The 25,514-nt window shown below is 48.3% G+C and overlaps 2 protein-coding genes across 7 annotated transcripts in view; one reads left to right on the top strand and one right to left on the bottom strand.

The window, feature by feature from the left end:
• Positions 1 to 7,038, top strand: part of LOC118211097 (membrane-associated guanylate kinase, WW and PDZ domain-containing protein 3-like) — a 79,947-nt gene extending 72,909 nt beyond the window's left edge. For 4 of the 5 annotated variants that reach the window (XM_035387936.1, XM_035387938.1, XM_035387937.1 and 1 more), the window contains exons 19-22: positions 774 to 879; positions 1,661 to 1,798; positions 2,394 to 2,520; positions 5,590 to 7,038. In XM_035387936.1, coding sequence (XP_035243827.1) covers positions 774 to 879; positions 1,661 to 1,798; positions 2,394 to 2,520; positions 5,590 to 6,701 — 1,483 coding nt within the window. In that variant the 3' untranslated portion in view covers positions 6,702 to 7,038. Of the gene's footprint in view, positions 1 to 773; positions 880 to 1,660; positions 1,799 to 2,393; positions 2,521 to 4,630; positions 4,726 to 5,589 lie in introns of all 5 variants that reach the window. The other variant, XM_035387939.1, reaches the window with a different exon arrangement.
• Positions 7,039 to 13,251: 6,213 nt separating this feature from the next.
• Positions 13,252 to 25,401, bottom strand: slc6a14 (solute carrier family 6 member 14). 2 transcript variants are annotated; one of them, XM_035387961.1, is made up of 14 exons: positions 25,236 to 25,401; positions 23,489 to 23,657; positions 22,841 to 22,972; positions 21,589 to 21,750; positions 19,388 to 19,523; positions 18,517 to 18,649; positions 17,602 to 17,742; positions 17,171 to 17,399; positions 16,442 to 16,567; positions 16,227 to 16,345; positions 15,945 to 16,044; positions 15,733 to 15,842; positions 15,232 to 15,399; positions 13,252 to 14,630 (listed from the first exon to the last, which is right to left on the bottom strand). In XM_035387961.1, exons 1-14 carry the CDS (start codon positions 25,299 to 25,301, stop codon positions 14,466 to 14,468), a joined length of 1,956 nt encoding a protein of 651 aa, XP_035243852.1. In that variant the 5' UTR covers positions 25,302 to 25,401; the 3' UTR covers positions 13,252 to 14,465. The 2 variants fall into 2 exon arrangements, with proteins under 2 accessions (XP_035243852.1, XP_035243853.1); XM_035387962.1 differs by lacking the exon at positions 25,236 to 25,401 and adding an exon at positions 23,803 to 23,915.
• Positions 25,402 to 25,514: the final 113 nt, after the last annotated feature.

Here is a 25,514-nt window from a genome sequence, read left to right as displayed (position 1 = left end):
AGAACTGCAGGTGACTCAGGCCTTAAATGACCTCTCTCCTGCTTTGCTCATGAGAGATGCACTACAGTGGCTTTTACCTGAACATGCATAGGGTGAGTGGCATGCATACCCTCCACTTTACCTTATCTCCAGGGTTGTGGTGTCAGGTATGGAGGTTAACCTGTGCGTGTGCCTTGCAAGTGTAGGTTTTGAGGTTTACCTGAACATGTGCTGTGCAGTACAGGTGTTGAGGTTTGTGTGTGTGCTGTGCAGTACAGGTGTTGAGATTTGTGTGTGTGCTGTGCAGTACAGGTGTTGAGGTTTACCTGTGCTGTGCTGTGCAGGTGTAGGTGTTGAGGTTTGTGTGTGTGCTGTGCAGGTGTAGGTGTTGAGGTTTACCTGTGCTGTGCAGGTATAGGTGTTGAGGTTTACCTGTGTTGTGCTGTGCAGTACAGGTGTTGAGGTTTGTGTGTGTGCTGTGCAGGTGTAGGTGTTGAGGTTTACCTGTGCTGTGCAGGTATAGGTGTTGAGGTTTACCTGTGCTGTGCTGTGCAGTACAGGTGTTGAGGTTTGTGTGTGTGCTGTGCAGGTGTAGGTGTTGAGGTTTACCTGTGCTGTGCTGTGCAGTACAGATGTTGCGGTTTGTGTGTGTGCTGTGCAGTACAGGTGTTGAGGTTTTGCTGTGCTGTGCAGTACAGATGTTGCGGTTTGTGTGTGTGCTGTGCAGTACAGGTGTTGAGGTTTGTGTGTGTGCTGTGCAGGTGTAGGTGTTGAGGTTTACCTGTGCTGTGCAGGTACAATCTGGATATGGAGGAGAGCAGAGACGTTCTCACCTGGGCCGACTACAAGACCCTCCCCCAGCCTGAGCAGGGCACTCTGTGCATCATCGGGCCCAATCCGGTGCGTACCTGTCCCACGAGGGTGTGTGCAGGGGTCAGCATGTCTGCGGGATCTGACTCACCTCATACACCCTGCGTGCTTTTCTTACTGGATTCTTCACTGAATGTATGTGTGCCTTCTGTGTGTCTATGTGTGCGTGTATGTATGTATGTATGTGTGTGCGTGCATGTGTGTGTGTATGTATGTACGTGTGTGTGTCTGCGTGTGTGTGTGTATGCGCGCGTGTGTGTATGTATATGTGTATGTGTGTGCGTGCATGCATGCGTGTGTGTGTCTGTGTGTGTGTCTGCGTGTGTGTGTATGCGCGTGTGTGTATGTATGTGTGTGGGTGCGTACGTGCATCTGTGTGTGTATGTGTGCATGCGTGTGTGTGTGTATGTGCGTATGTATGTACGTGTGTGTCTGTGTGTGTGTGTGTGTGCGCGTGCGTATGTATGTATGTGTGCATGCATGCGTGCGTGTGCATGTGTGTGTGTGGATGTACGCGTGTATGTGTGCATGTGTGTGTATGCGTGTGTGTGCATGCACGCGTGCGCGTGTGTGTATGATGTGCTGGTTGTGTATGTGTGTGTGTGTGTGTGTTTGTGCGTGTGTGTGCGTGCGTGCGTCTGTGTGTGTGTGTGCCTGCGTGCGTGCGTGCGTGCGTATGTGCCTGCGTGTGTGTGTGCGTGTGTGTGCGTGTGTATGTGCCTGTGTGTGTGTGTGTGTGTGTGTGTGCATGCGTGTGTGTGTGTATGTGCGTATGTATGTACGTGTGTGTGTGTGTGTGCGTGCCTCACAGGGCTGCTTCCTGGTGGAGCTGTCTCGGGGTCCACGGGGCTTTGGCTTCAGCCTGAGAGGAGGGCAGGAGTACAACATGGGCCTGTTCATCCTGCGGCTGGCTGAGGATGGCGCCGCCCTGCAGGATGGGAGGATAAAGGTCAGCTTCACCCACACAGCTCTGCTGCTGCACTGCTGAATCAAGCGGTGTGTGTGGGTGTGTATACACACACACACACACACACACTAATATACACACACAGACACACACACACACGCACACACGCACACACACACATACACACCCACACACACAAATATACACAGACATGCACACACACATACACACACATATACACACACACACACAAATATACACACACACACACACACACACACACACGCACACAGTCACCAGATCTCAACCCAACTGAACGCCCATGGGAGATGTTGGACCAACGTCACCACCACCACCATCAAAACACCAAATGAGGGAATATCTTTTGGAAGAATGGTGTACCATCCTTCCAGTAGAGCTCCAGAGACTTGTAGAATTTATGCCAATGCGCATTGAAGCTGTTCTGGCAGCTCATGGTGGCCCAACACCTTACTAAAACACTTTATGTTGTTTTTTTAATTTAATTTGTCACCCAATAGTAGCACATTATCAAGCAGATATCAGACAGGTAACAGTAGCTGATGCTGACCGTAAAGACAGGAGTGTGAGCCGCGGTTAAGATGTGTGTGATTGACAGGTGGGGGACCAGATCGTGGAAATTAACGGTGAGCCCACGCAGGGGATAACCCACACCCGGGCCATCGAGCTGATCCAGGCTGGAGGAAGCAAGGTGCTGCTGCTGTTAAGGCCCGGACCAGGACATGGTGGGCTAACTTTTACCTTTAAACACCTTTTTACGTGTGTGTATGTTCGTTCATGTGCGTGTGTGTGTGTGTGTGTGTGTGTTTGTTTGTGTTTGTTCATGTTCGTGTGTGTGTGTGTGCGTGCATGAGTGCATGCAAGCATCTCTTTCGTTTTCTCTATTTCTCTCCCTCCTCTGTCCCCCGTCTCCCCTTTCTCCCCCTGTTTCTCCCTCTCTCTCCCTGTCTCTTTAGCCGCGTTTCCACCAAAATTACCCGGAACTTTCAGTCCCAGGAACTACGTTACCAGGAACTAAAAGGTTCCTTCAGCCAATGGTTGTCTGCGTTTCCACCGGGGTCTAAAGTACCGCGAAGATTAGGCAAATTAGCCCACTGACGTTGTCGTCGGTCCATCTGTCATATGATTTCTTCTGTAACCCCATATTACCACCGAAGTAGCCTACATTATTTTCTAATAACCGGGACAGCCCGGAGGGGTTTATTCCACTTATATACAACGGGTTACCAACAATGACTATATATGGTTACTTTTGTATTTATTGATTTTCATATATCCTCTCAAACACATTCATTAACAGCAGAAAACATGCACACGTTGTAAACAATTTGCTGTTTTATTACTTTCTCGTCGTCAATTCCATATAGGCTAATCGCAAAATGACAAGAATAGAACGAAAACTCGGACTTGCGTGAAAATGTAAATTAGTAGTGGTACAGCCACCGTTTGCTTTCCTTCGAAGTTACTGCTAGCCGAGCAGCGAAGTGTGCCCTCCAGATGCGAACCATGCACCATAAATGAGTCCATAGTCTTCCTGGTCTTTTCGTGGAATTGAAAAATGGCAGTAAAATTGAGTAAAATTACGGCAGTCTGAAAAAGCTAAAGGGAAGATTACTAGAATTAACCTGTTATTTTACCCGGATAAAAGTGCGGAAGGTGATTTCCAGTTTGCTTGTACTGTATCACCAATGTTAATTATGCAGAACTACCGCATACCTCACATAACTGTATCAAACGTTTTGAGTCAATTACAACGGGCTAACAAAGAAAATCCGGAAGAAAATATTCAGCAACCGAATTAATCCGTTTGAATGTTTGGTAGCCTACGTAATATGCTGTCCCAGCACGAATGCTTAGCATTTTATAAAACGAATACTAAAGCAAGAAAAGAACAGAAGAGCACACGTTATAATTCCAAGACGTTGACAGGCTATAACCAAAAGTAGGCTACTGCGCCGCATAACATACAAGTTTGATTTGTTATTATGAAAATAAATTGGTTTGCCGCTGCATATTTTCAAACATGGCGGGTAATGGCGGAAAATAAATACAACACAAATGCTACGAGTACTCGACCAATCAGAAATGTTCAGCGCTGCAAGCTCCACCCAAAAGGTTCCTGTACTTTCGGAAAGTACTACCCCCCGAGCAGGAACGTTTTGGGGGGTAAAACAAAGCCCCCAGAACTAAATTTAGACCCTAGTTCCTGCGGTGGAAACGCACTGAGTTCCTCAAAAGGTTCCTAGTTCCGGGGTATAGTTCCTGCGGTGGAAACGCGGCTTTAGTCCCTCTTGCTCTCTGTCTCTCCCCTTGTTCTGTCTCTCCATCTCTCCCTCTCTCTCTTCCCCCTTCTCTCAGGCTTGTTTTCTCCCTCTCTCTCTCTGTCTTTCCTCCCTCCCCCCTCCCCTCTCTCTCTTTCTCTCCCCCCTTCTGTCTCTCGCCCTCCCCTCTCTCTCCCTCCCCCCCTCCCCCCTCTCTATCTCTCCCCCTCCGCCCCCTCCCCCCCCTCTTTCCCCCCCCTCTCCCCCCCTCTCTGTCTCTCTCTCTCTCCCCTCTCTCCCCTCTCTCTCTCACCCTCCACCCTCCCTCTTCCCCCCCCTCTCTCTCTCTCAGGCCTGTTTTCTCTCTCTGTCTCTCTCTCAGGCCTGTTTTCTCTCTCTCTCTCTCTCAGGCCTTTGTTCTCTCTCTGTCTCTCTCTCAGGCCTGTTTTCTCTCTCTCTCTCTCTCTCTCAGGCCTGTGTTCTCTCTCTCTCAGGCCTGTTTTCTCTCTCTCTCTCGCTCTCTCTCTCAGGCCTGTTTTCTCTCTCTCAGGCCTGTGTTCTCCTCTCTCTGCAGGTTCCCTCAGCTCCTCTGCGCTGTGTTTCTTCCCGCAGACAGAGCAGCATCACTAAAGGCTTCTCTGCTTCGCTGCTCTGTCCCTGATTACCATGGTAACGCTGCTCTTACTCCTTCACCTCATCCTCACCTCTTCCCTCCTGCCTTTTTTCCTAATTCCTCCCTCCCTCATTCCCCACTTGTTCCTTCTCTAACACACACAGTTTTCTGCTGCTTCTGTTAATTTGTGGAAAGAGACCGGCCCAGTGTGCAGGTCACTGAGTGATTATGGAGCTGAACTCTGCTGCTGTCTGCGCAGTGGAGCCCACCTGCCTGATTCAGTCTGCGCAGTGGAGCCCACCTGCCTGATTCAGTCTGCGCAGTGGAGCCCACCTGCCTGATTCACTCTGCGCAGTGGAGCCCACCTGCCTGATTCAGTCTGCGCAGTGGAGCCCACCTGCCTGATTCAGTCTGCGCAGTGGAGCCCACCTGCCTGATTCAGTCTGCGCAGTGGAGCCCACCTGCCTGATTCAGTCTGTGCAGTGGAGCCCACCTGCCTGATTCAGTCTGCGCAGTGGAGCCCACCTGCCTGATTCAGTCTGCGCAGTGGAGCCCACCTGCCTGGTTCAGTCTGCGCAGTGGAGCCCACCTGTGTGATTAAGTCTGCGCAGTGGAGCCCACCTGCCTGATTCAGTCTGCGCAGTGGAGCCCACCTGTGTGATTCAGTCTGCGCAGTGGAGCCCACCTGCGTGATTAAGTCTGCGCAGTGGAGCTCACCTGCGTGATTCAGTCTGCGTAGTGGAGCCCACCTGCGTGATTCAGTCTGCGCAGTGGACCCAACCTTTTGTGTGCCTGCCTGTGTGGTGTCAGTAAAAGGTCAATAGCCTCTGTGACCCTCTGCTCCTTGTTTTGGGGTACCCCTAACCCTCTGCTCCTTGTTTTGGGGTACCCCTAACCCTGTTCTTTTGTCCTCATTCCAGGCCAGCTGGATCGCACGCCTGCTTCACCTCCCGGATGTCAAAGACAAGTTTCGTCGCTCAGTGTGTCCACCGCCTGCACCCCTCTGCCCCCGGCCTCCCCCGCCATGCTCTCCTTGCCCCCCTCCCAAAAGCCCCCGAGCTCCAGATGGGACAGCAGCGGCTCCTCCCCCCTGCTGGGGGAACCCCGGGGCTGCTGGGACAGGAACAGCACAGAGAGGGGTGTTCCAGGTCCGGACTGTTCCAGAGAGCACTGCCCTAAACTGTTCTTTAGCCCCGCCTCTCCAAACCTAAACCCCGCCTCTCCAGACATCAGCCCTTCATCTACTGACCTCAGCCCCGCCCCTTCGCACCACAGCCCCGCCTCTTCAGACCTCAGCTCTGCCCTTTCTGACCTCAGCCCCGCCCCTTCGCACCACAGCACTGCCTCTTCTGACCTCAGTCCTACCACATCGGACCTCAGCCCCGCCTCTTCTGACCTCAGCCCTGCCTCTCTAGACCTTGGCCCTGCCCCTCCAGGCCCTGACTCCGCCCCTCCAGGCCTCAGCCCCGCCCCTCCATGCCTCAGCCCCGCCCCTCTGGACCTCACAAGGATCTGCAGCTCAAAGGCGCTGTGCACTAACAGGCCCAGTGACACAGGGGGATCCCCTTCAGACATCAGAGCCCCGTCCAGCCTCTCGCCAGGCTGGGGCGGGGCAGGAGAGGGGGAGCAGAGACTGGGCACACAGCCCCCCCCCAATAAGGGGGAGGATACCCCACCTGGCCAGCAGCCACACAAACACCTGAGGAAGCATGGCAGTCTCCCCAGGACACAGGGGGGGAGGAGAGGAGAGAGGGGTGTGAAACTCAGCAGAGAGAGAGAGGCAGCCTGTGAGATCAGCACAGAGGAGGAGGAGGAAGAGGAGGAGGAAGGGGAGGAGAGAGGGGCGGAGCTCTGTGAGCATGAAGAGGACAGGAGAGGGGCGGAGCTCGGTCAGAATGGTAGCTGTAAAGACAGGCAGAGCTACTCCACTTCCTCCCTGGACAGGAAGCTGCCAGTTACTCCTGGACCCTGGAAAATACCCAGCTCCGCCAGGATTCTGACGCGAGAGGAAGTGATGCGAGAGCCATACTGATGCATCATGGGTGGGGTAGTGATGAGAGAAATCCATGTTCATGAAAGCTAACATATGCAAACAGCAATACAATGATTTGAGCCAATCATTCTAGTTTGCTGTGTAAATGAATAGAGTTTGTTTGGTTCGCACTATACTGTGATTCACTGCTTATTGTAGCTCCATTCATCATGGGGTTCATGACAGTTCTCTCATCACTATGGAGACAGGCTTAGACAGGTAGCTGGGATGGTGGAGGGGGATTATCAGTTTACCTGTTATCTCACATTCATTTCATCCCTTTAGCAACTATATATTTTTACCATGCTGGCATCAATAGAGTTCTTTCTATTCACAAGTTCTTGTGTCCATGAAAGTCTGTCCAGCCAAAAGTTATCTTGTGCCAGCCAGGGAACTGTCATTCTGCTTTATATGTGGGGGGTGGGTGGGTAGGGGGGGTGGGGAGCCCCCAGGTATCACCAAAATCAGAGAACCCTGCTTCCGACGGTCTCCTGCACACATGCAAACTAGAGACACACATCACATATATACACATATATACACAGGGGTTTTCCTCCCTGTGGGGGTTGTGTTACTGCAGGCACACTGGACACATCTTTCTCCTGTTATTCTCATTTTGGCGCTGTGGAGATGCCACCTGATGCTGTCTGTCCACAGCTCAGAGTTCAGGATAATACTGTTCCAATGCCAGATTCATATCTGAACACCTAAGCTTTACCATATATTTTAAAAGAGTATTTTTGAACCATAGATGGGGCGGGTGTGTGTGTGTGTGTGCCCGTGCCTGGGTGCATGTGTGTGCATGTCTATCTTTATAAAGACCAGAAACTTGTGCTTAAGTATATAGTTTACCTTGTTCATGGTAAATCTATCTTATTGAACTAAATATGAAAATAAGTTGTTCAGGTGTAAATATAAACAGGTTCATCTGTACTGAGCCAGAACAGTTTCAGTCAGTGTTTTGGAGTGGTCAGTCCTTATGAGGGTCTCTGATAGAGTGGACAGGGCTATGCTCACCACACACACATGCTGGAGCGGTCCTGCTGTGTGTGCGTGTGCGTGTGCGTGTGTGTGTGTGTGTGTGTGTGTGTGTGTGTGTGTGTGAGAGCAGGGCTGGAGTGTTCCTGCTGTGTGTGTGTGAGCAGGTCTGGAGCAGTCCTGCTGTGTGTGTGTGTGTGTGTGTGAGCAGGTCTGGAGCGGTCCTGCTGTGTGTGTGTGTGTGTGAGCAGGGCTGGAGCGGTCCTGCTGTGTGCTGTGCGTGTGTGTGCTGTGTGTGTGTGTGTGTGTGTGAGCGGGTCTGGAGCGGTCCTGCTGTGTGTGTGTGTGTGTGTGTGTGAGCAGGTCTGGAGCAGTCCTGCTGTGTGTGTGTGTGTGAGCAGGGCTGTTGCCTGTTGAGTATTTAAACCACATAGACTGTATTGTACTTTATTTAGCCACAGCTGGTGATTTAACACCTCAAAGCCATTCCATCACATCACAGGTGTGTCCACAGGTGTGTGGGAGAAGGGCAGCATTTTCAGAATTACTCAGTTGAGTGCTTTTTTAGGGACATGCCAAAGGAAACATCTCTTCATGGCTCCAGTCTGTTGAATTAACTGGCAATTTCCACATAGAGTCCTAAAAACCAACGTTCCTCTAAAAACCCTAAAAACCAGCGTTCCTCAGAACAACCACGCCACCCATTTAGCTCTTGTGAGTTCCAATACCAAACCGGACGCACAGCACAGCACTGAGCATTGATTAGAGGAATACAGTGGTTGCATGATGAATGAATCCACGCTGCAGTGTCCTGGACCGTGTTTCCCATATCAGGGTCTGTATATACGACTGTGGCCTTTCCTTGCTTCAGAAGAAACCTTGTGTCTCAGCTTCCTGTGCTCATTCTAAGCCTTTATATATTGTACAGCACCTTTATAAATGATTGCAGACCACTCATCCAGAAAAAGATCTGTAAATGGCTTCATTATTTTTTTATGTAATAAAAAAAGATTTAAAGGGGTAAACCATCTGGTGATGGCTTTCTGTTCATGCACTGTAAAATAAAATTTTACTGAAAAAATTACATTATGCTTTATAATCTCTAATTTTATTTTTAATCCATTTGTTGTTTCTCACTGTACTTGCTTTTCTTTGTCTCGTTTCAAAAGTTAAATACAATTAGAGATTATTACAATGGTCATGTTTAATAATGTGTTTACTAAGTTGTGAAAATCATATATTTTTTTAATTGTACGCTGACCCCATTAAACATTCACACAGCTCACATTTACAAGTTCAGCTCTGCCTTCCAGGGTAATTGGGTGATGCTCAAACATAGTCTGATAGTGAATTTGCCACTGGTGTAGTTGGGATTGTACTGTATAATAAAGCCTTCCCTGAATCAGTCCTTTCCCCTTGAAAATACTGAATTGCCCTCTAGTGGTTAGACGTATGCTCCCAAACTATTATCTCAAATAATCACAGGAAAAGGCCAAGTTAGGCACATAGGCAAGCATTCAATCTGCACTATAAATTTCTACAAATATTTTTGAATACCAAATTAGTGTAATTACAGTTAAACCAAGCTACGACTGCTTGCGTTCCTGTTTAGCATAAACGGTCGTATTCCAAAGCATTGCCACCCATGTGTTCCTGCATTACAGTAACCGGGGACTGTGTTTTCAACCTGTTTAAACGTCTGATTCAGCACTCCTGTTCTTTTCATTATTATTAGCTAGTGAGCTATAATGTACTGAGAGGAAAAGGATTGTGTTGTTGTGAGTGTTGTTTGCACATCCTTTTGTGAAAAAGAAAATGCTCGTTCACCCTCGATCCTTGATAGAATTACTGAAATGTCAGCTGGGGATATATTAATACAAGGACAGATTGGGAATATTGGAATTCTCCATCTTGGATTCCCAGCCAAACTGGAGAGTTTTAGGAATGGAGGTCTTGGCACGGGGAGATAAACCTTCAGAAGGCGCATTCTGCAGCAGAATCAGGGCACTGCGGAGCCAGAGAAAAGGTACTGCAGTCCTGTCTCCAGGGCCCTGCGGAGCCAGAGAAAAGGTACTGCAGTCCTGTCTCCAGGGCACTGCGGAGCCAGAGAAAAGGTACTGCAGTCCTGTCTCCAGGGCACTGCGGAGCCAGAGAAGAGGTACTGCAGTCCTGTCTCCAGGGCCCTGCGGAGCCAGAGAAGAGGTACTGCAGTCCTGTCTCCAGGGCCCTGCGGAGCCAGAGAAGAGGTACTGCAGTCCTGTCTCCAGGGCCCTGCGGAGCCAGAGAAGAGGTACTGCAGTCCTGTCTCCAGGGCCCTGCGGAGCCAGAGAAGAGGTACTGCAGTCCTGTCTCCAGGGCGATTCAGCACGGCTCCCTTTCCTTAAACTGATGTTACGGGGGCTCTTTGTCTGAACTGAATGTATAAGCTTACCTGAAATTTTGTAGCTGTTTACTTGTACTATATCCCTACATAGTTTATCTGACCCACACTAAAAATGACTTGTTCGTGACTTTATTCTTTGCTTGGACTGAAACATTGTTCGGTAGGTGTGTGCACATGGGTTTGGATAGGATGGTTATCACTGTTTTTACCAACTTGAAATCATAGATTATAAATAGAAGAAAGGATTACCTGGTAACTATTTCTAAATCCAGTCTTGGCCCACACCAAAACAGGCTCTGTGACTTGATCAACTTCTATCATTAATCAATTCACTGAAGCTAATAAACTCTTGGAGACTACTTCATAAAACTAACATACAATTTTCTCTATTTTTACCTGTTTATTACTTATAGGATTGATAACTTAATTACCTTATTGATAAACCTGATTGAGGGTGAAGAGAGTATTTTTAATCTCAGGTACGCCATTATCCCAACATCAAACGCAAAGGCAGCTTCTGCTAAAATTACCAGAACTCTCAACCCACGTGGGACCACGGCCGCTGACCCCAGAGAGATTTCATTCTCATGAGTGCGCTCACATGACCGTTAGTGACGAGCGCAGGACCGCGGTTGAGTTTGCTTTCCATGGCAGAAATGGACCTGGCCAATGCCAGTATGCTAACTGGAGAAACATCTGGAAGATTTCCCCTCCAGTTTGACTGCACATTGTCCTATAAACCAGTCATCTCTTTAGAAGATGAAAAGGCATTTAATTGAATGGAAACAGCAATTTTCTGCTCTTAATTTGGATTGGGCAGCAGTATAGTATAATGGGTAAGAAACTGGTCGTAAACATAATGGTCACAGGTTCGATTCCCGGTTGGGACACTGCCGTTGTACCCTTGAGCAAGGTACTTAACCTGCATTGATTCAGTATATATCCAGCTGTATAAATTGATGTAATAAAAATCCTATGTAAAAAGTTGTGTAAGGGATAAGAGCGTTTGCTAAATGCCTGTAATGTAATGATTGGGTTATCCACCAAAATTTGACAGTATGTAACATTTTCTGACATTTGATTTCATATAATCTTCTTCCCAGGATTCGGCAGTGCTGGTAGAGAAGGGGAAAGCTGCCAGTTCCCCACCCAGTTTCAAGCCTCCAGCACTGGCACAGAGCCTCCAGCACTGGGACACAGCCTCCAGCACTGGCACAGACCCTCCAACACAGGCACAGAGCCTCCAACACAGGCACAGAGCCTCCAACACTGGCACAGAGCCTCCAACACTGGCACAGAGCCTCCAACACTGGCACAGAGCCTCCAACACAGGCAAACAGCCTCCAACACTGGCACAGAGCCTCTAACACTGGCACACAGCCTCCAACACTGGCACACAGCCTCCAACACCTGCAGAGCCTCCAACACTGGCACAGAGCCTCCAACACTGGCAAAGAGCCTCTAACACTGGCACAGAGCCTCCAACACCTGCAGAGCCTCCAGCACTGGCACAGAGCCTCCAACACTGGCACAGAGCCTCTAACACTGGCACAGAGCCCCCTCTGCTGGTCCTGCCCCCACTGGACCCACAGTCTCCTCTGCTGGCCCTGTCCCCTCCGGACCCTTCACCAGGCAGACAGGCTCCTGGGACTACAAGGTGAGCCGCCAAACCTGGGCTTTTCTGTAAGGATGAACCGGTGCGTCCACCCAATTTAACCCAGGACTCTCTGAGAGGTGCACACACCCACAGATCCGTCCCGTTCTGGAGCACAACACAACCAACCCACTCCCCTGTATTTTATCAATCCTTGCTACCTTTCCTAGTATGGAGGTTGAACTGGTCAATAACGTGAAATTGATCCATCCTTGTATCCTCGGTCCTTGCCTAAGCTGTAAATTGATTGAGGTCTGCTATCTCCAAACACCTTCCAACCCGTTGAATGCTTAATTGAGAAAGCTAGGTCTTCAAAAATACCTGAAATGGACATTTGGAATCATGTGTTGTCAACGTGTTGTCAATGGGTGCATTCTAGTCACTTAGTTTAACCTACTTAGACAGCAAATTATTATCCATAAACTGTAATTTGATTATTTTGGCAAAAATTGTAATCCACAACAGAAAATTCATAAAAACCATACCTTTGTTTTTTGGTTAAGGCACCATGCTGTGGTGCATGGATGAGTCCCTCGATCCTGACTGTGCAGACTGTGCCAGTGCAGACTGAGCCAGTGCTGACTGTGCCAGTGCAGACAGTGGCCAGTGCAGACTGAGCCAGTGCTGACTGTGCCAGTGCAGACTGAGCCAGTGCAGACTGAGCCAGTGCAGACTGTGCCAGTGCAGACTGAGCCAGTGCTGACTGTGCCAGTGCAGACTGTGCCAGTGCAGACTGTGCCAGTGCAGACTGAGCCAGTGCTGACTGTGCCAGTGCAGACTGTGCCAGTGCAGACTGTGCCAGTGCAGACTGAGCCAGTGCAGACTGAGCCAGTGCAGACTGTGCCAGTGCAGACTGTGGTCAGAGGCTCTAAAGCAGTGGTCTCCAACCATGGTCCTGGAGAGCTACAGGGTCTGCTGGTTTTCATAGTGACTCTGCACTTCATGAATCAATTAGAGCAGTTGATTACACAGTTAACTCAACTCACCTGGTGTCTTGGGTCTCAATTGGGTGCTGATTTTAAGGTGAAAACAAAAACCAGCAGACCCTGCAGCTCTCCAGGACCAGGGTTGGAGATCACTGCTTAAAGGGTGGCGTGTAATTGGCTGGTGTCTGGCCCAGGGTACGGGTGGAGTCAGCCTCTTAGAGGCTCGCGTTTCCTCGCTATCGAGCGCTCGTAGCCTGCGTGCTAAAGCTGCGTATGAAAGGTCCAGCGCCCACGCAGCGTCGGGAGAGCGCAGACATCCATGGTCCTCCTCCGACTGCGTGAGCATCGCGGTAGTCTGGGAAAGCAGCAGCTGGTGACGCCACGCATTTCGGAGGGGGACCGGACGTCTGCGCTCTCCTGAGGCCCCGTGTCGCTGGAACGAAGCGAGCGGTGGTCGCCCATAATTACACCTTCAACATTGGTGAGGAACTGCATATTTATACATAAATTTATGTATGAATTATAGACTAATTCAATTAGATGAATTAGTCACAGGTCTTCACAGAACGCTTCATGAGTTTTAAAAAAAATGCAAATAAACACAGCATGAAGATTCCATTTGTGCTTTAAGTTTTATTAAACATGCTACTGTATGTTTGTGCTTGAATCAATACATGTGCTAAATTATACTTGCCTATTAGCAAGTTAGGCATATCTAAAAAATTAATCCTGAGTATATTTGACCAAGAAGAAAGACAAAAAAATTATTTCAATGGTCAGAAACATCTTAAGACAAGACAACAAATGTTCTTGATACACACAACATGCATGAAATGGAAAAATGGGGAATATTTAATAGCCACGCCTTGTAGTCAATGCGACTAATGCTGTAATTCAATTTTAATGAAGAAAACTTACATTTCAATTCCTTTCCCCTTCAATATATTCCCCTTCTGCAACTACACACCGCTGCATTCTGGACTTCCACTGATCAAAGCAGTGCAGTAGGCCTTCTTCCGTTAGTTGTCTCAGAAGCTCCGTCATTTTCTTCTTCACTTCTGGAGCAGACTCAAAACGGGTTCCCTTGGGTGCAGACTTGATTTTAGGGAAAATAAAAAAGTTGCATGGTGCTCGATCAGGTGAACAGGGAGGGTGGTCAAGTACTTTTCCCTAAGGGAACCCGTTTCGAGTCTGCTCCAGAAGTGAAGAAGAAAATGAAAAAAAAAGCTTCTGAGACAACTAACGGAAGAAGACCTACTGCATTGCTTTGATCAGTGGAAGACCAGAATGCAGCGGTGTGTAGTTGCAGAAGGGGAATATATTGAAGGGGAAAGGAATTGAAATGTAAGTTTTCTTCATTAAAATTGAATTACAGCATTAGTCTCATTATTTAAAAGCCACACCTCGTATATGCGGAATGTCGCACAACGTTTAAATAGCAATTATATACAAACTTGGCATCTTCATTAAAAATGGCTAAACCCATATTTACCCTGTGCAGAAAGATGGCTTACAGTTGCGCACAATAAAAATCTATATAAAAGAGAAAAAAAACAAAAATATTGAAAACTATTTAAAACTAATTAACTTTCAGCATGAGAGAGAACCTAATCTCTTCACAAGAGAAACATAGTCCAGCTTTAGGTTGATTAATATACTTTGGGTGACATTTTGAAGCTACCCATAGCTTTAGAGAGAGACCATTTGGAGTTATTGTCAGCACTTTGCATGCAGATTTCTCTCTTCCCACACACACTCGCATGCACTCTAACACCATCTTACCCTCATTTTATACGCTTTAAAATGGAGTTGAAATAGTGAGGTCACAGCTTGACGCTGTGTATATTTGTGATGACGCAGGCGTCCTTGTTGGGCTGGGACAGGGAGCCCTTCCTCCAATAGCACTGCTTCTTCTGGTACCGCTCCCCCCAGTGGCATTCCAGGAAAGGCCCCCAGTCCTCAGTGCAGGAGCAAGCTGTTTTAACACGCTGAAAAACACAGGGCTGTCACTGGGTTACCGTCACTGGGTTACCATCACTAAGCTACTGTCACTAGGCTATTGTCACTGGGTTACCATCACTAGGCTACTGTCACTAGGCTATTGTCACTGGGTTACCGTCACAAGGTTACCATCACTAAGCTACTGTCACTAGGCTATTGTCACTGGGTTACCATCACTGGGCTATCACTGGGTCATTGTCACTAGGCTACTGTCACTGTCACTAGGCTATCGTCACTGTGTTACCGTCACTAGGTCACCTTCACTAGGCTACTGTACAGCCCTAGTGAGGTATAAGAGGTATTGTTTTCTATTGGCTACTTGGGGCTGTTTAAGGGAGCTACCAGGTAAAGGGCCAATCACAGACCACCTCCCTGCTGTTTTTCAAATCCTCAGTAGAAACAACTGAACAGTTTTCCTGGTTTTATTTTCTTCACCCTTGCACTACACCCTCTAACTCTTCTGAAATCACGTTTTTTGTGTGAGAGTCACTCAGGATGTGTGACAAGGTGAAGCAGGTGTGAGAAGGTGGAGCAGGTGGAGAAGGTATGAAACCTAAAAAAGGGGTTTTAGGTGCTGGGTTGGCTTACCTGCCACAGGCTGCCCTTGGCCTGCAGCACCTTCCAGACTGCGCAGACGGGGATCCAGACCAGGCAGAAGGCCGTCATGCACCAGCCCAGGGACACGCCCCACGGGGGGTACGCCACGGAGCCGTAGGTGGGGATGGAGAAGGTCAGCAGGGACCAGGCCAGGATGACCTGAGAGAAAAAACAGGACTGAACCGAGTGCGATTAGCAACCTAGAGAGCACCTATTACACCTGCCCTTCACTGGTCTAAGCATCCTACTGCAGTGAGCAGTGTATGCTGCTGCACGTCCTGCTGCAGTGTGCAGGGCTGCACTTCCTGCTGCAGTGTGCAGGGCTGCACTTCCTGCTGCAGTGCGCAGGGCTGCACTTCCTGCTGCAGTGCGCAGGGCTGCACTTCCTGCTGCAGTGCGCATTCCAAACATCATCTCACACAGCTCTTAACTTTGTCCTAAACAAGACCAAAAAGGTATTCCTGTGGACTTAATAAAACAACAAAGACTCACTATGAGGACGCAGGGAGAAATGAAGAACCAGCACGACCTCCACCAGAGCCAGAACCACGAGGTCTTCTTTCCAATCATCATCTCAATGTCTTTGATGAACCGGTTCCCTCCTGCGGTCACACTGCGTGTTAACCATGCTGTGTTGAGCTCACAACAGGGACAGTATGAGAGCGCATTTCAACATAATCACATGGCAAACAGCAGATACTCACCGTAGATATAGCACAGGCCAAAGAGCTCCAGTATTGCGGCAACAAGAAGAACCCACCCGCCACAGAAATGATCCATCAGTGTTACCCAGTATATTCCTGACTGAGAGAGTAGCAGCTTACAGTCACACAAAGCTAGCATCTAAAAATACAATCTGAAAGATTTCAAAATGAGGAAACATGTATTTTGTATTTCGGTACACATACAGCATGTGGCATTACTTGCACTGAAATAAATGTGTTAGAATTGAAATGAATAAAAGCCTGCTCCCTCTGATGACCTACTCTAGTGACGCAGGGCAGGCCCAGAAGGAAGAGGACCATGCAGGTCACCACAGTCAGCTGGCTCCCTTTGGACTTGAACACACTGGGGAAAGTGTCCTGCAGCGAGGTGGTGATGACTTCTGTGGAACAGGAAATGGCAAATCAGAAGGCTGAGGCAAAGGAAAACAGTCTGCGCAGAGGTCAGCGCTAAAGTAACGCCTGGGGAGTCCACTGACCGATGCTGGCAAACTGAGAGTCCAGGCCAAGGGTCAGCAGCATGAAGAAGAAGAGGATGGACCACAGCGGAGACACCGGCAGTTTGGAGAGAGCATCAGGGTAGGCGATGAAAGCCAAACCAAACCCTGCAGTGAGTAAAAAGATTAGAACCTTTACAACACATTTACACAACATTTACACCACAGTTACACAATTTACAACACATTTACACAACATTTACACCACAGTTACACAATTTACACAACATTTACACCACAGTAACACCATTTACAACACATTTACATAACATTTACACCACAGTTACACCATTTACAACACATTTACACCACATTTATACAACATTTGTCTCCTGAGTGAAAATTAAAATATAAGACGGAAATAATCATATGCCAATGCACAAAAATACACCAGGATTTTCTTTATGCTTTGCAGGGAAATCGAGGATTTTTCTGCAAAACAGCCTGTCTGCTTCAATTTGTGGGTGCAAATTTGAAAACCAATGCTCTATGTCCGTGCTTGTACATGCAGGAAAGCATTATGCATGAGAATATTGGAATGAAGAGTAAATTTAACATTTTACACACATTATCACGCATTACTTCATTAGCATTCAAGCAGTTTAGAAAAAGCTTCTTTCAGTGACTTATACCCTCTAAAACAAGCAGGGTGTTCTGCTGTTGCTAAGCGCTGTGTAACGGGTGGGTGAACAGTGGGCGCAGTGGGCATACCGGCCTGGGCGACCTCTGACACCGGCTTCCCAGACACATGAGCCATGTGACCCAGGATGGAGAAGATGGCGAAGCCAGCGAAGACGCTGGTGCCACAGTTGGTCAGGCACACGATGATGGAGTCCTTGTAGCAGTTGTTCTCAAACTTGTTGTAGGATGCCAGGGTCATGACGCCACCCCACGCAATGGACAGGGAGTAGAAGATCTGAGCAGCTGCATCTTTCCACACCTGAAGCACAGAAACCTGCTCTTTCACCGGAGGAATGCGGAAATACCAGTTCAAGTGTGGAGTGTTTGAATATGCTGTCTGGGTGGGGTGTGCGAGTATGCAGTTTGAGGGGGGGGGGGGGGGGGGGGGTGAGTATGCTGTTTGGGGGGGGGGGGGGTGTTTGAGTATGCTGTTTGAGGGGGTGTTTTTTAAACATGTTTACCTCTGCTTCGGCGAGCTTGGTCAGGTTAGACTGGGTGCCGATGTAATACTCGATCCCCTCTCTGGACCCCTCCAGAGTGACTCCTCGGATCAGCAGGATCAGGAGGACCACGTAGGGGAAGGTGGCCGTGAAGTACACCACCTGGGAGTGGAGACTGAACGTCAGTAATACTGAACACGCAGGGGCAGGAGACTGAACGTTAGTAATACTGAACACGCAGAGACTGAACGTCAGTAAGACTGAACATGCAGAGACTGAACGTCAGTAATACTGAACACGCAGGGGCAGGAGACTGAACGCCAGTAAGACTGAACACACAGAGGAGACTGAACATCAGTAAGACTGAACACACAGAGACTGAACGTCAGTAATACGGAACACGCAGAGACTGAACGCCAGTAATGCTGAACATGCAGGAGAGACTGAACGCCAGTAACACTGAACACGCAGGAGAGACTGAACGCCAGTAACACTGAACACGCAGGAGAGACTGAACGCCAGTAACACTGAACACGCAGGAGAGACTGAACGCCAGTAACACTGAACACGCAGGAGAGACTGAACGCCAGTAACACTGAACACGCAGGAGAGACTGAACGCCAGTAAGACTGAACATGCAGGAGAGACTGAACGCCAGTAAGACTGAACATGCAGGAGAGACTGAACGCCAGTAAGACTGAACATGCAGGAGAGACTGCACGCCAGTAAGACTGAACACGCAGAGACTGAACGCCAGTAAGACTGAACCCCTAAATCACCCATCATTTTAAAGATTGTACTTCTGTTGAAAATCTAAATTGACATTGTATTTTTGGACATGTGCCTTGCCTTCTTTTGCCAGAGCCAAACACAGCAAGCTGGCAGCTAAGTATGGGTTAAGCAAGCTCTGCCCCAGGACTCACCGGCCAAACTCACCTTCCCTGAGGACTTGATGCCTTTGAAGAGAGAAGCCCCAATCAGCAGCCAGCCCAGAAGCAGAGACAGGGCCAGGTACCACACCACCTCCCCCGCCTCCTCCATGCCCTCCGAGCGCTGCAGCGCCACCAAGCTGAGCAAACATGGAGCAGTCAGTCCTGACCCCCCCAGTACAGACATGGAGCAGTCAGTCCTGACCCCCCCCCAGTACAGACATGGAGCAGTCAGTCCTGACCCCCCCCCCCCCCCCCCCCCCCCCAAGTACAGACATGGAGCAGTCAGTCCTGACCCCCCCCAGTACAGACATGGAGCAGTCAGTCCTGACCCCCTCCCCCCCCCCAGTACAGACATGGAGCAGTCAGTCCTGACCCCCCCCCCCCCCCAGTACAGACATGGATCAGCCAGTCCTGACCCCCTCCCCCCCCCAGTACAGACATGGATCAGCCTGTCCTGACCCCCGCCCCCCCCCCAGTACAGACATGGAGCAGTCAGTCCTGACCCCCCCCAGTACAGACATGGAGCAGTCAGTCCTGACCCCCCCTGTATGGCTCCAGGTAACAGCAGTTCAGCGTTCCTGTTCACATGTCATCCATGTATTGGCCTTAAGAGGAGCAACTGGTCTACACCATCATGGCATGCATAAATCATATGCTCAACAGAACACCTTATCAAGAATGATACACAACTAATATATAATACTGTATGTCCACATTTATACAGTAGAGCTCAATATCTGTAAGGGAAGCATGCTATGGAACGACTGACCATGTCATTCGGTGATTTCAAAGACAGGAAACCCATAGATAATCAATCCATGGTAAAATATAACACCTGCGTTATCAGTGACCTCCCAGGAAGGAAAAGGACTTACTCCCAATACTGCTCACTGGGGCTCTGCATCGGTATGGATACGATGTCTGCTGCAGGGCAGGTTTCATTGTTGTCTGTTAACCAGGTGGCGTTCACCATCGTGGCAGTCCCATTCTCAGAGGTGACATTGCAGAACTCTAAGCAGGCACACAGAAAGCACGGCCTGTTTGTACTGAGGCGGGTCACTGTAGGTTAGCAACCAATGTCCTGTAAGCCAGCTTCACAGGTTGGTAAATATTGACATTGTTTAAAAATGTAAAAGCAAAGTTCAGGTTTAGGGTGAAGAAACTGTCCATCACAGCCTGTCATTAAGAACTGGAGCTTTTTTAATTCACAGGGAAACTAATCTGGGTGCTTAACTGTGTTTTGTTCATAAGATCTGCTCTGCCAGCACTGTGCCTGTTCCTGTGTTACCCGTAATTATGAGATTCGATTACAGCAGACCTGGTCTACAGTTCCTCTTACTCACCTGGTATGATTATAGCTTTCAGAGTACTGTGCGTCACCTCTACATTACCAACCAATCACAATACATTCCAAAGAATAAAAAATACATATCAGCTTTTTCATTCAGACATTCAGTGTCACAGTTATGTCACTAAGTTCACATGCAGCAATTGCGCAGTAACAATAAATTGCGCATTAATTACAAAGAGATCTTATCTTATTTTTGACAGTTCCACCTTAAACTGCACTCCCAGAGAATTGTGTGACAGTGCGTAGGAAACAGGGGACAGTGTGTAGTGAGCAGGGGACAGTGCGTAGTGAATGGGGGACAGACCTTTAGGAGTGACAGTGCGTAGTGAGCGGGGGACAGTGCGTAGTGAACGGGGGACAGTGCGTAGTGAACAGGGGACAGACCTTTAGGAGGGACAGTGCGTAGTGAACAGGGAACAGACCTTTAGGAGGGACAGTGCGTAGTGAACGGGGGACAGACCTTTAGGAGTGAGAGTGCGTAGTGAGCGGGGGACAGTGCGTAGTGAACGAGGGACAGTGCGTAGTGAGCGGGGGACAGTGCGTAGTGAACGGGGGACAGTGCGTAGTGAACGGGGGACAGACCTTTAGGAGGGACAGTGCGTAGTGAACAGGGGACAGACCTTTAGGAGGGACAGTGCGTAGTGAACGGGGGACAGACCTTTAGGAGTGACGGTGCGTAGTGAACGGGGGACAGTGTGTAGTGAATGGGGGACAGTGCGTAGTGAACAGGGGACAGTGCGTAGTGAATGGGGGACAGTGCGTAGTGAACAGGGGACAGTGCGTAGTGAACGGGGGACAGACCTTTAGGAGTGACGGTGCGTAGTGAACGGGGGACAGTGCGTAGTGAACAGGGGACAGTGCGTAGTGAATGGGGGACAGTGCGTAGTGAACGGGGGACAGTGCGTAGTGAACAGGGGACAGTGCGTAGTGAACAGGGGACAGACCTTTAGGAGGGACAGTGCGTAGTGAACGGGGGACAGTGTGTAGTGAATGGGGGACAGTGCGTAGTGAACAGGGGACAGACTTTTAGGAGGGACAGTGCGTAGTGAACGGGGGACAGTGTAGTGAACGGGGGACAGTGTGTAGTGAACAGGGGACAGTGCGTAGTGAACGGGGGACAGACCTTTAGGAGTGACGGTGCGTAGTGAACGGGGGACAGTGTGTAGTGAATGGGGGACAGTGCGTAGTGAACGGGGGACAGTGTGTAGTGAACAGGGGACAGTGCGTAGTGAACAGGGGACAGACCTTTAGGAGTGACAGTGCGTAGTGAACGGGGGACAGTGCGTAGTGAATGGGGGACAGTGCGTAGTGAACGGGGGACAGTGTGTAGTGAACAGGGGACAGTGCGTAGTGAACAGGGGACAGACCTTTAGGAGTGACAGTGCGTAGTGAACGGGGGACAGTGCGTAGTGAACAGGGGACAGACCTTTAGGAGTGACGGTGCGTAGTGAACGGGGGACAGTGTGTAGTGAATGGGGGACAGTGCGTAGTGAACGGGGGACAGTGTGTAGTGAACAGGGGACAGTGCGTAGTGAACAGGGGACAGACCTTTAGGAGTGACAGTGCGTAGTGAACGGGGGACAGTGCGTAGTGAACAGGGGACAGTGCGTAGTGATCAGGGGACAGACCTTTAGGAGGGACAGTGCGTAGTGAATGGGGGACAGTGCGTAGTGAACAGGGGACAGACTTTTAGGAGGGACAGTGCGTAGTGAGCAGGGGACAGACCTTTAGGAGTGACACCGCAGTTTGCGTCTGACCAGGAGAAGCAGCCGCTCCAGGGCAGGGGCGACTGGAAGGACGCACACAGATAGTAAATGCTGTACGCCACAATGACGTTGTAGTAGATTGCCACCAGAGTGCTGACCAGCACCATCGTTACCCCCACACCTGCAAAAATATAAAAGCATATTGACATTATTAACATTGTTTACAATTACACTGATTCATATTTACATTCAGACTTTGCTTAAACACCACATAATATTGACAGTGATTTGAGCCTTGAATTTTAGACTGAAAAAAAAAAAACCAGATTGCGAAATAACTACTCAGGTGACCTACTGGAGTCAATGGAAAAGCAGTAACTTAGCTAAGGTTTTAACCCCAGAAACTTAATTGGATTATTGATAGATTACATGGCAGCTAACTTGCTTTCCTTCAAACCAGGGGCTGGGATCCAATAGAAAACACCATGTGTACTGCATGATGAAAAGCAAGCACATTCAGCAAGCAGCATGTCACTGTCAGTGGTCTTTAGATGTATTTCAGACAAATAAAAACAGCTCCACACAAGTAGCACATAGCATGTGTGGACCCAGTGACCCCTGTTGCTCTGCTATAAATACCAAATAAATACTTCCTTCAAGGACAATCCTGAGACAAGATGCTAAACGATGTTATGAGCATGTAGTAAAAAGGTGCTGATCATCCTTCAGCACACAAACTGCCTTTAATAGGGACAATTGCAATATAGATCTCACACTTTCAACTTCCAAATAATAAACTAGGAATTTACACATTGGTTACCCATTACAATCACTTGGTGGACACTTTAATCCACTGGGACCTCCCCATTACATTCATTTGTGAAATGGAATTTTCCAGAGCATGCATGTTGAGGAAGGGCATCTGAAAGGCTGCTTACAAATGTTCCGGGAAAACTGATCAGCAGCTCAGCTTAAAATTATCCACTAAAATGAGCAGCATATGCAACCCTGCATACGTGTGTGTGTGTGTGTGTGAGAGAGAGAGAGTGTGTGTGTTAGTGTGCGCATGTGTGTGTGTGTAAAAGTGTTTTGATGAGTGCGTAGAGATTGCAATATACAGTGTACTATATGTAAAATACCTGCGGATTGGGTGGGCCAGTATCAGTATTATTCAATAGATTTTTAAGCATTTTCCAAACTAACATCTCCCATCAAACCAGGAGGCATTGCAATAAGCTGGCCTCAGCTTCAGGCCTCAGCTGCAGACAGACCTTGCAGAATTGGCACCACTTTCCACACCGTGATGGGGCCTTGGCTGGAGAACTGGCCTAAGGAACACTCCATGAAGAAGAGGGGGATGCCAGCCACCGCCAGCATGATGAAGTACGGGATGAGGAAGGCTCCTAGAGAGGAAGAGGAGGACATGGAAGCAGAGGGAAATGTGGGTTTTTAATGTGCCGTCGTACAGAGATATTTACATTTTGAAACCAGGGTCAAGTAGGTATCAATACATTACAGGCATTATCCAGAGCGAACGTACAAGAAAGTGTATAACCATAACCAGGTTATGGTTATAACCAGTATCAATAAGACAAATCATAAGCTGTCACTGCATTATTAAGTGCACAAACAGTGTTCTTGAATCATTGTTGACTTTATTCTAACTTTACCACTAAGATTGCCAGAATTATATTTGTCTGAAGCATACAATAAGCATGTTGAATGGCCATTGAAATTCAGTTGCGCAATATCCTTTATTTTACACCAATTTGATTGTTTAAGGGAGACATGTTTGCTGTGGTGCACACTGTAAAGTATTTGCACGCACGCACAGAGGAAATCGCATTATCGCGGTATTGCTCAGACTGAGACGTTTGACGTAATGAGCTCAAGTGCAAAAATACGCAGCGACTCGTTACCTCCTCCATTTTTGTACGTCAAATACGGGAATCGCCACACGTTTCCAAGGCCGACGGCGTATCCGACCATGGACAACATATACTCCCTCTTATTGGCCCAGTTTCCTCTCTCCAGGTTCTCATCCGTACTGCTGACAGGAGGGTCGGGCCCCTCAGAAACATCCTTATCCTAAAAAATGGCACAGAGTGGCTTTTCAGTATAACATTAATAGTAATATAACTGCACAAATCTACTTGCTTTGTTTCGCTTGATCAAATAATGAGTTAAAATGCCAAACGAATAGAACAGTAACATTCCATTTGTGATCACGTACTAGAATACCCGCATACGGTGTGAACTGGCCTTTCCTGTGCATGTGCGACACGCACAGCAGTCAAATAGGCGATTCTCCCCCCCAAAACTGTCCGGCGTAGAGCCACTTTTCACCAGTCGTGGAATCGGAGTGGTCCCGCCGCCCAGCGAACACACCAGAAACGGGTTTCCACGGAGTTTGAGAAAAGCCAAGGCGCTTGTTCTTCTATCAATGTCGTGGTTTCAAGTCGGGTCATTTTGACTGTGGTTACATAATACATGTACGCCTATTAATTTACCAGTAGAACATATGGGGGAAGAAAGGTGGTAATAATTCTAGGGTCCCAAAGCCGGGGGAGGAGGGTGTGTGTTCCCGCGTATGTTCTGCTGGTAAATTAGTATGCCTGCATGCATATACATGACATCATATGACATCAGTGCCGTCCCCACTTAGGACGCCACTTAGTCAGTATGACCTGGCCAGGGTAGCCTAAAAGCGTGATATATAATAACCAGGCAGAGGTGGAAAGTCCAGGGGTCAAAAGCTCCTGCAGTGTGTTTCTCCCACTTATGAACTCGGCCAGCTGATTTCACTAATTAACCCTAACCATAACCAGGTCTCCCTCCTGGCTGAAGAAGTGTGCCAATTAGCAAATCCAGGTGATTGGAACAAAATGCTGGGAGGACTTTCACTTTCTGATCATGAATTTTCCACGTCTGTAACCAGGTAAGAGCAAAATAAGGTAAATGATGTGAAAAATCCAGGTTCAGAAAGTTAGTCCTCCCAGCATTTTGTTCCAATCACATGGATTTGCTAATTAGCTAAATTCTTCACCCAAGACGTACCATTAATTAGTGAAGTCAGCTGGCTGTGTTCATGGGTGCAAGAAACATATGGCGGGACTTTTACTTTCTGACCGTTGGACTTTCCACCTTTGATGATGCCTGAACCGATCTGATGATTAAAATACTTAATCTGCATCGACTGTGTATTTTCGAGTATATACATAAACAATTTTAGTCTAGAAACGACAACCTCGGTGAAACATGTCATTGTACACGCTATCGTTTCCGTTTAACTTAATTCACCCCGTTGCTTATGTTCCTATTACAATATATGGGTCAGTAGGATATTATCTCTTCGCGTCCTCTACGATTCCGCGTGCCAGAAAAATTTCCAGGCGGAAAATAGGCTGCGCTCCGTGTCCGCGAGCCTCTCCGCTACTGATAAGAGCGTTATCAGCCAGTTAAAGCGAGTTGTGATCGACAGACTATAGATTGGTTTGTAACTCATAATGCTGGGGACTTATCGTGAAATAAGTTATAACAAAGAGGAATATAAGCGCCGAGGCATCTTAACGTGGAATATGACGAATTCCTATACACCATTTCACTTATTGACCGGGATTTTCTTACTGATGATTTATTCATACGGGACAGCAGAAATCTTCTTACCGTTTCGTTTGCGTTGGAGTTTCTAAATATAAAACCCTTGAAGTAATCCAAACTGTATTTCTTCATTTTGCGATGGGCCCGCAGAAACGGAGGTATTCTCAGTCATTCATACACCTGTAGTCTGCAGTTGAGGTGGTATGCCACCCTTGACTTCTTTTTAACCCAGCCCCCTCCTTTCTGATCAGTACTTCCTTGTCATTGGGTGCGAACCATGACAGTGGAATTTTGAAGTTAAAAAAAGTTGTTGAATTTAACAGGTGAAATTATTTTCTTTCACTT

The sequence above is a fragment of the Anguilla anguilla genome, chromosome 13 (genome assembly GCF_013347855.1).
Source record: "Anguilla anguilla isolate fAngAng1 chromosome 13, fAngAng1.pri, whole genome shotgun sequence".
Taxonomy (NCBI): Eukaryota; Metazoa; Chordata; class Actinopteri; order Anguilliformes; family Anguillidae; genus Anguilla; species Anguilla anguilla.
Note: the sequence above shows the minus strand (reverse complement) of the source record. Positions and strands in the feature narration are given on the sequence as shown.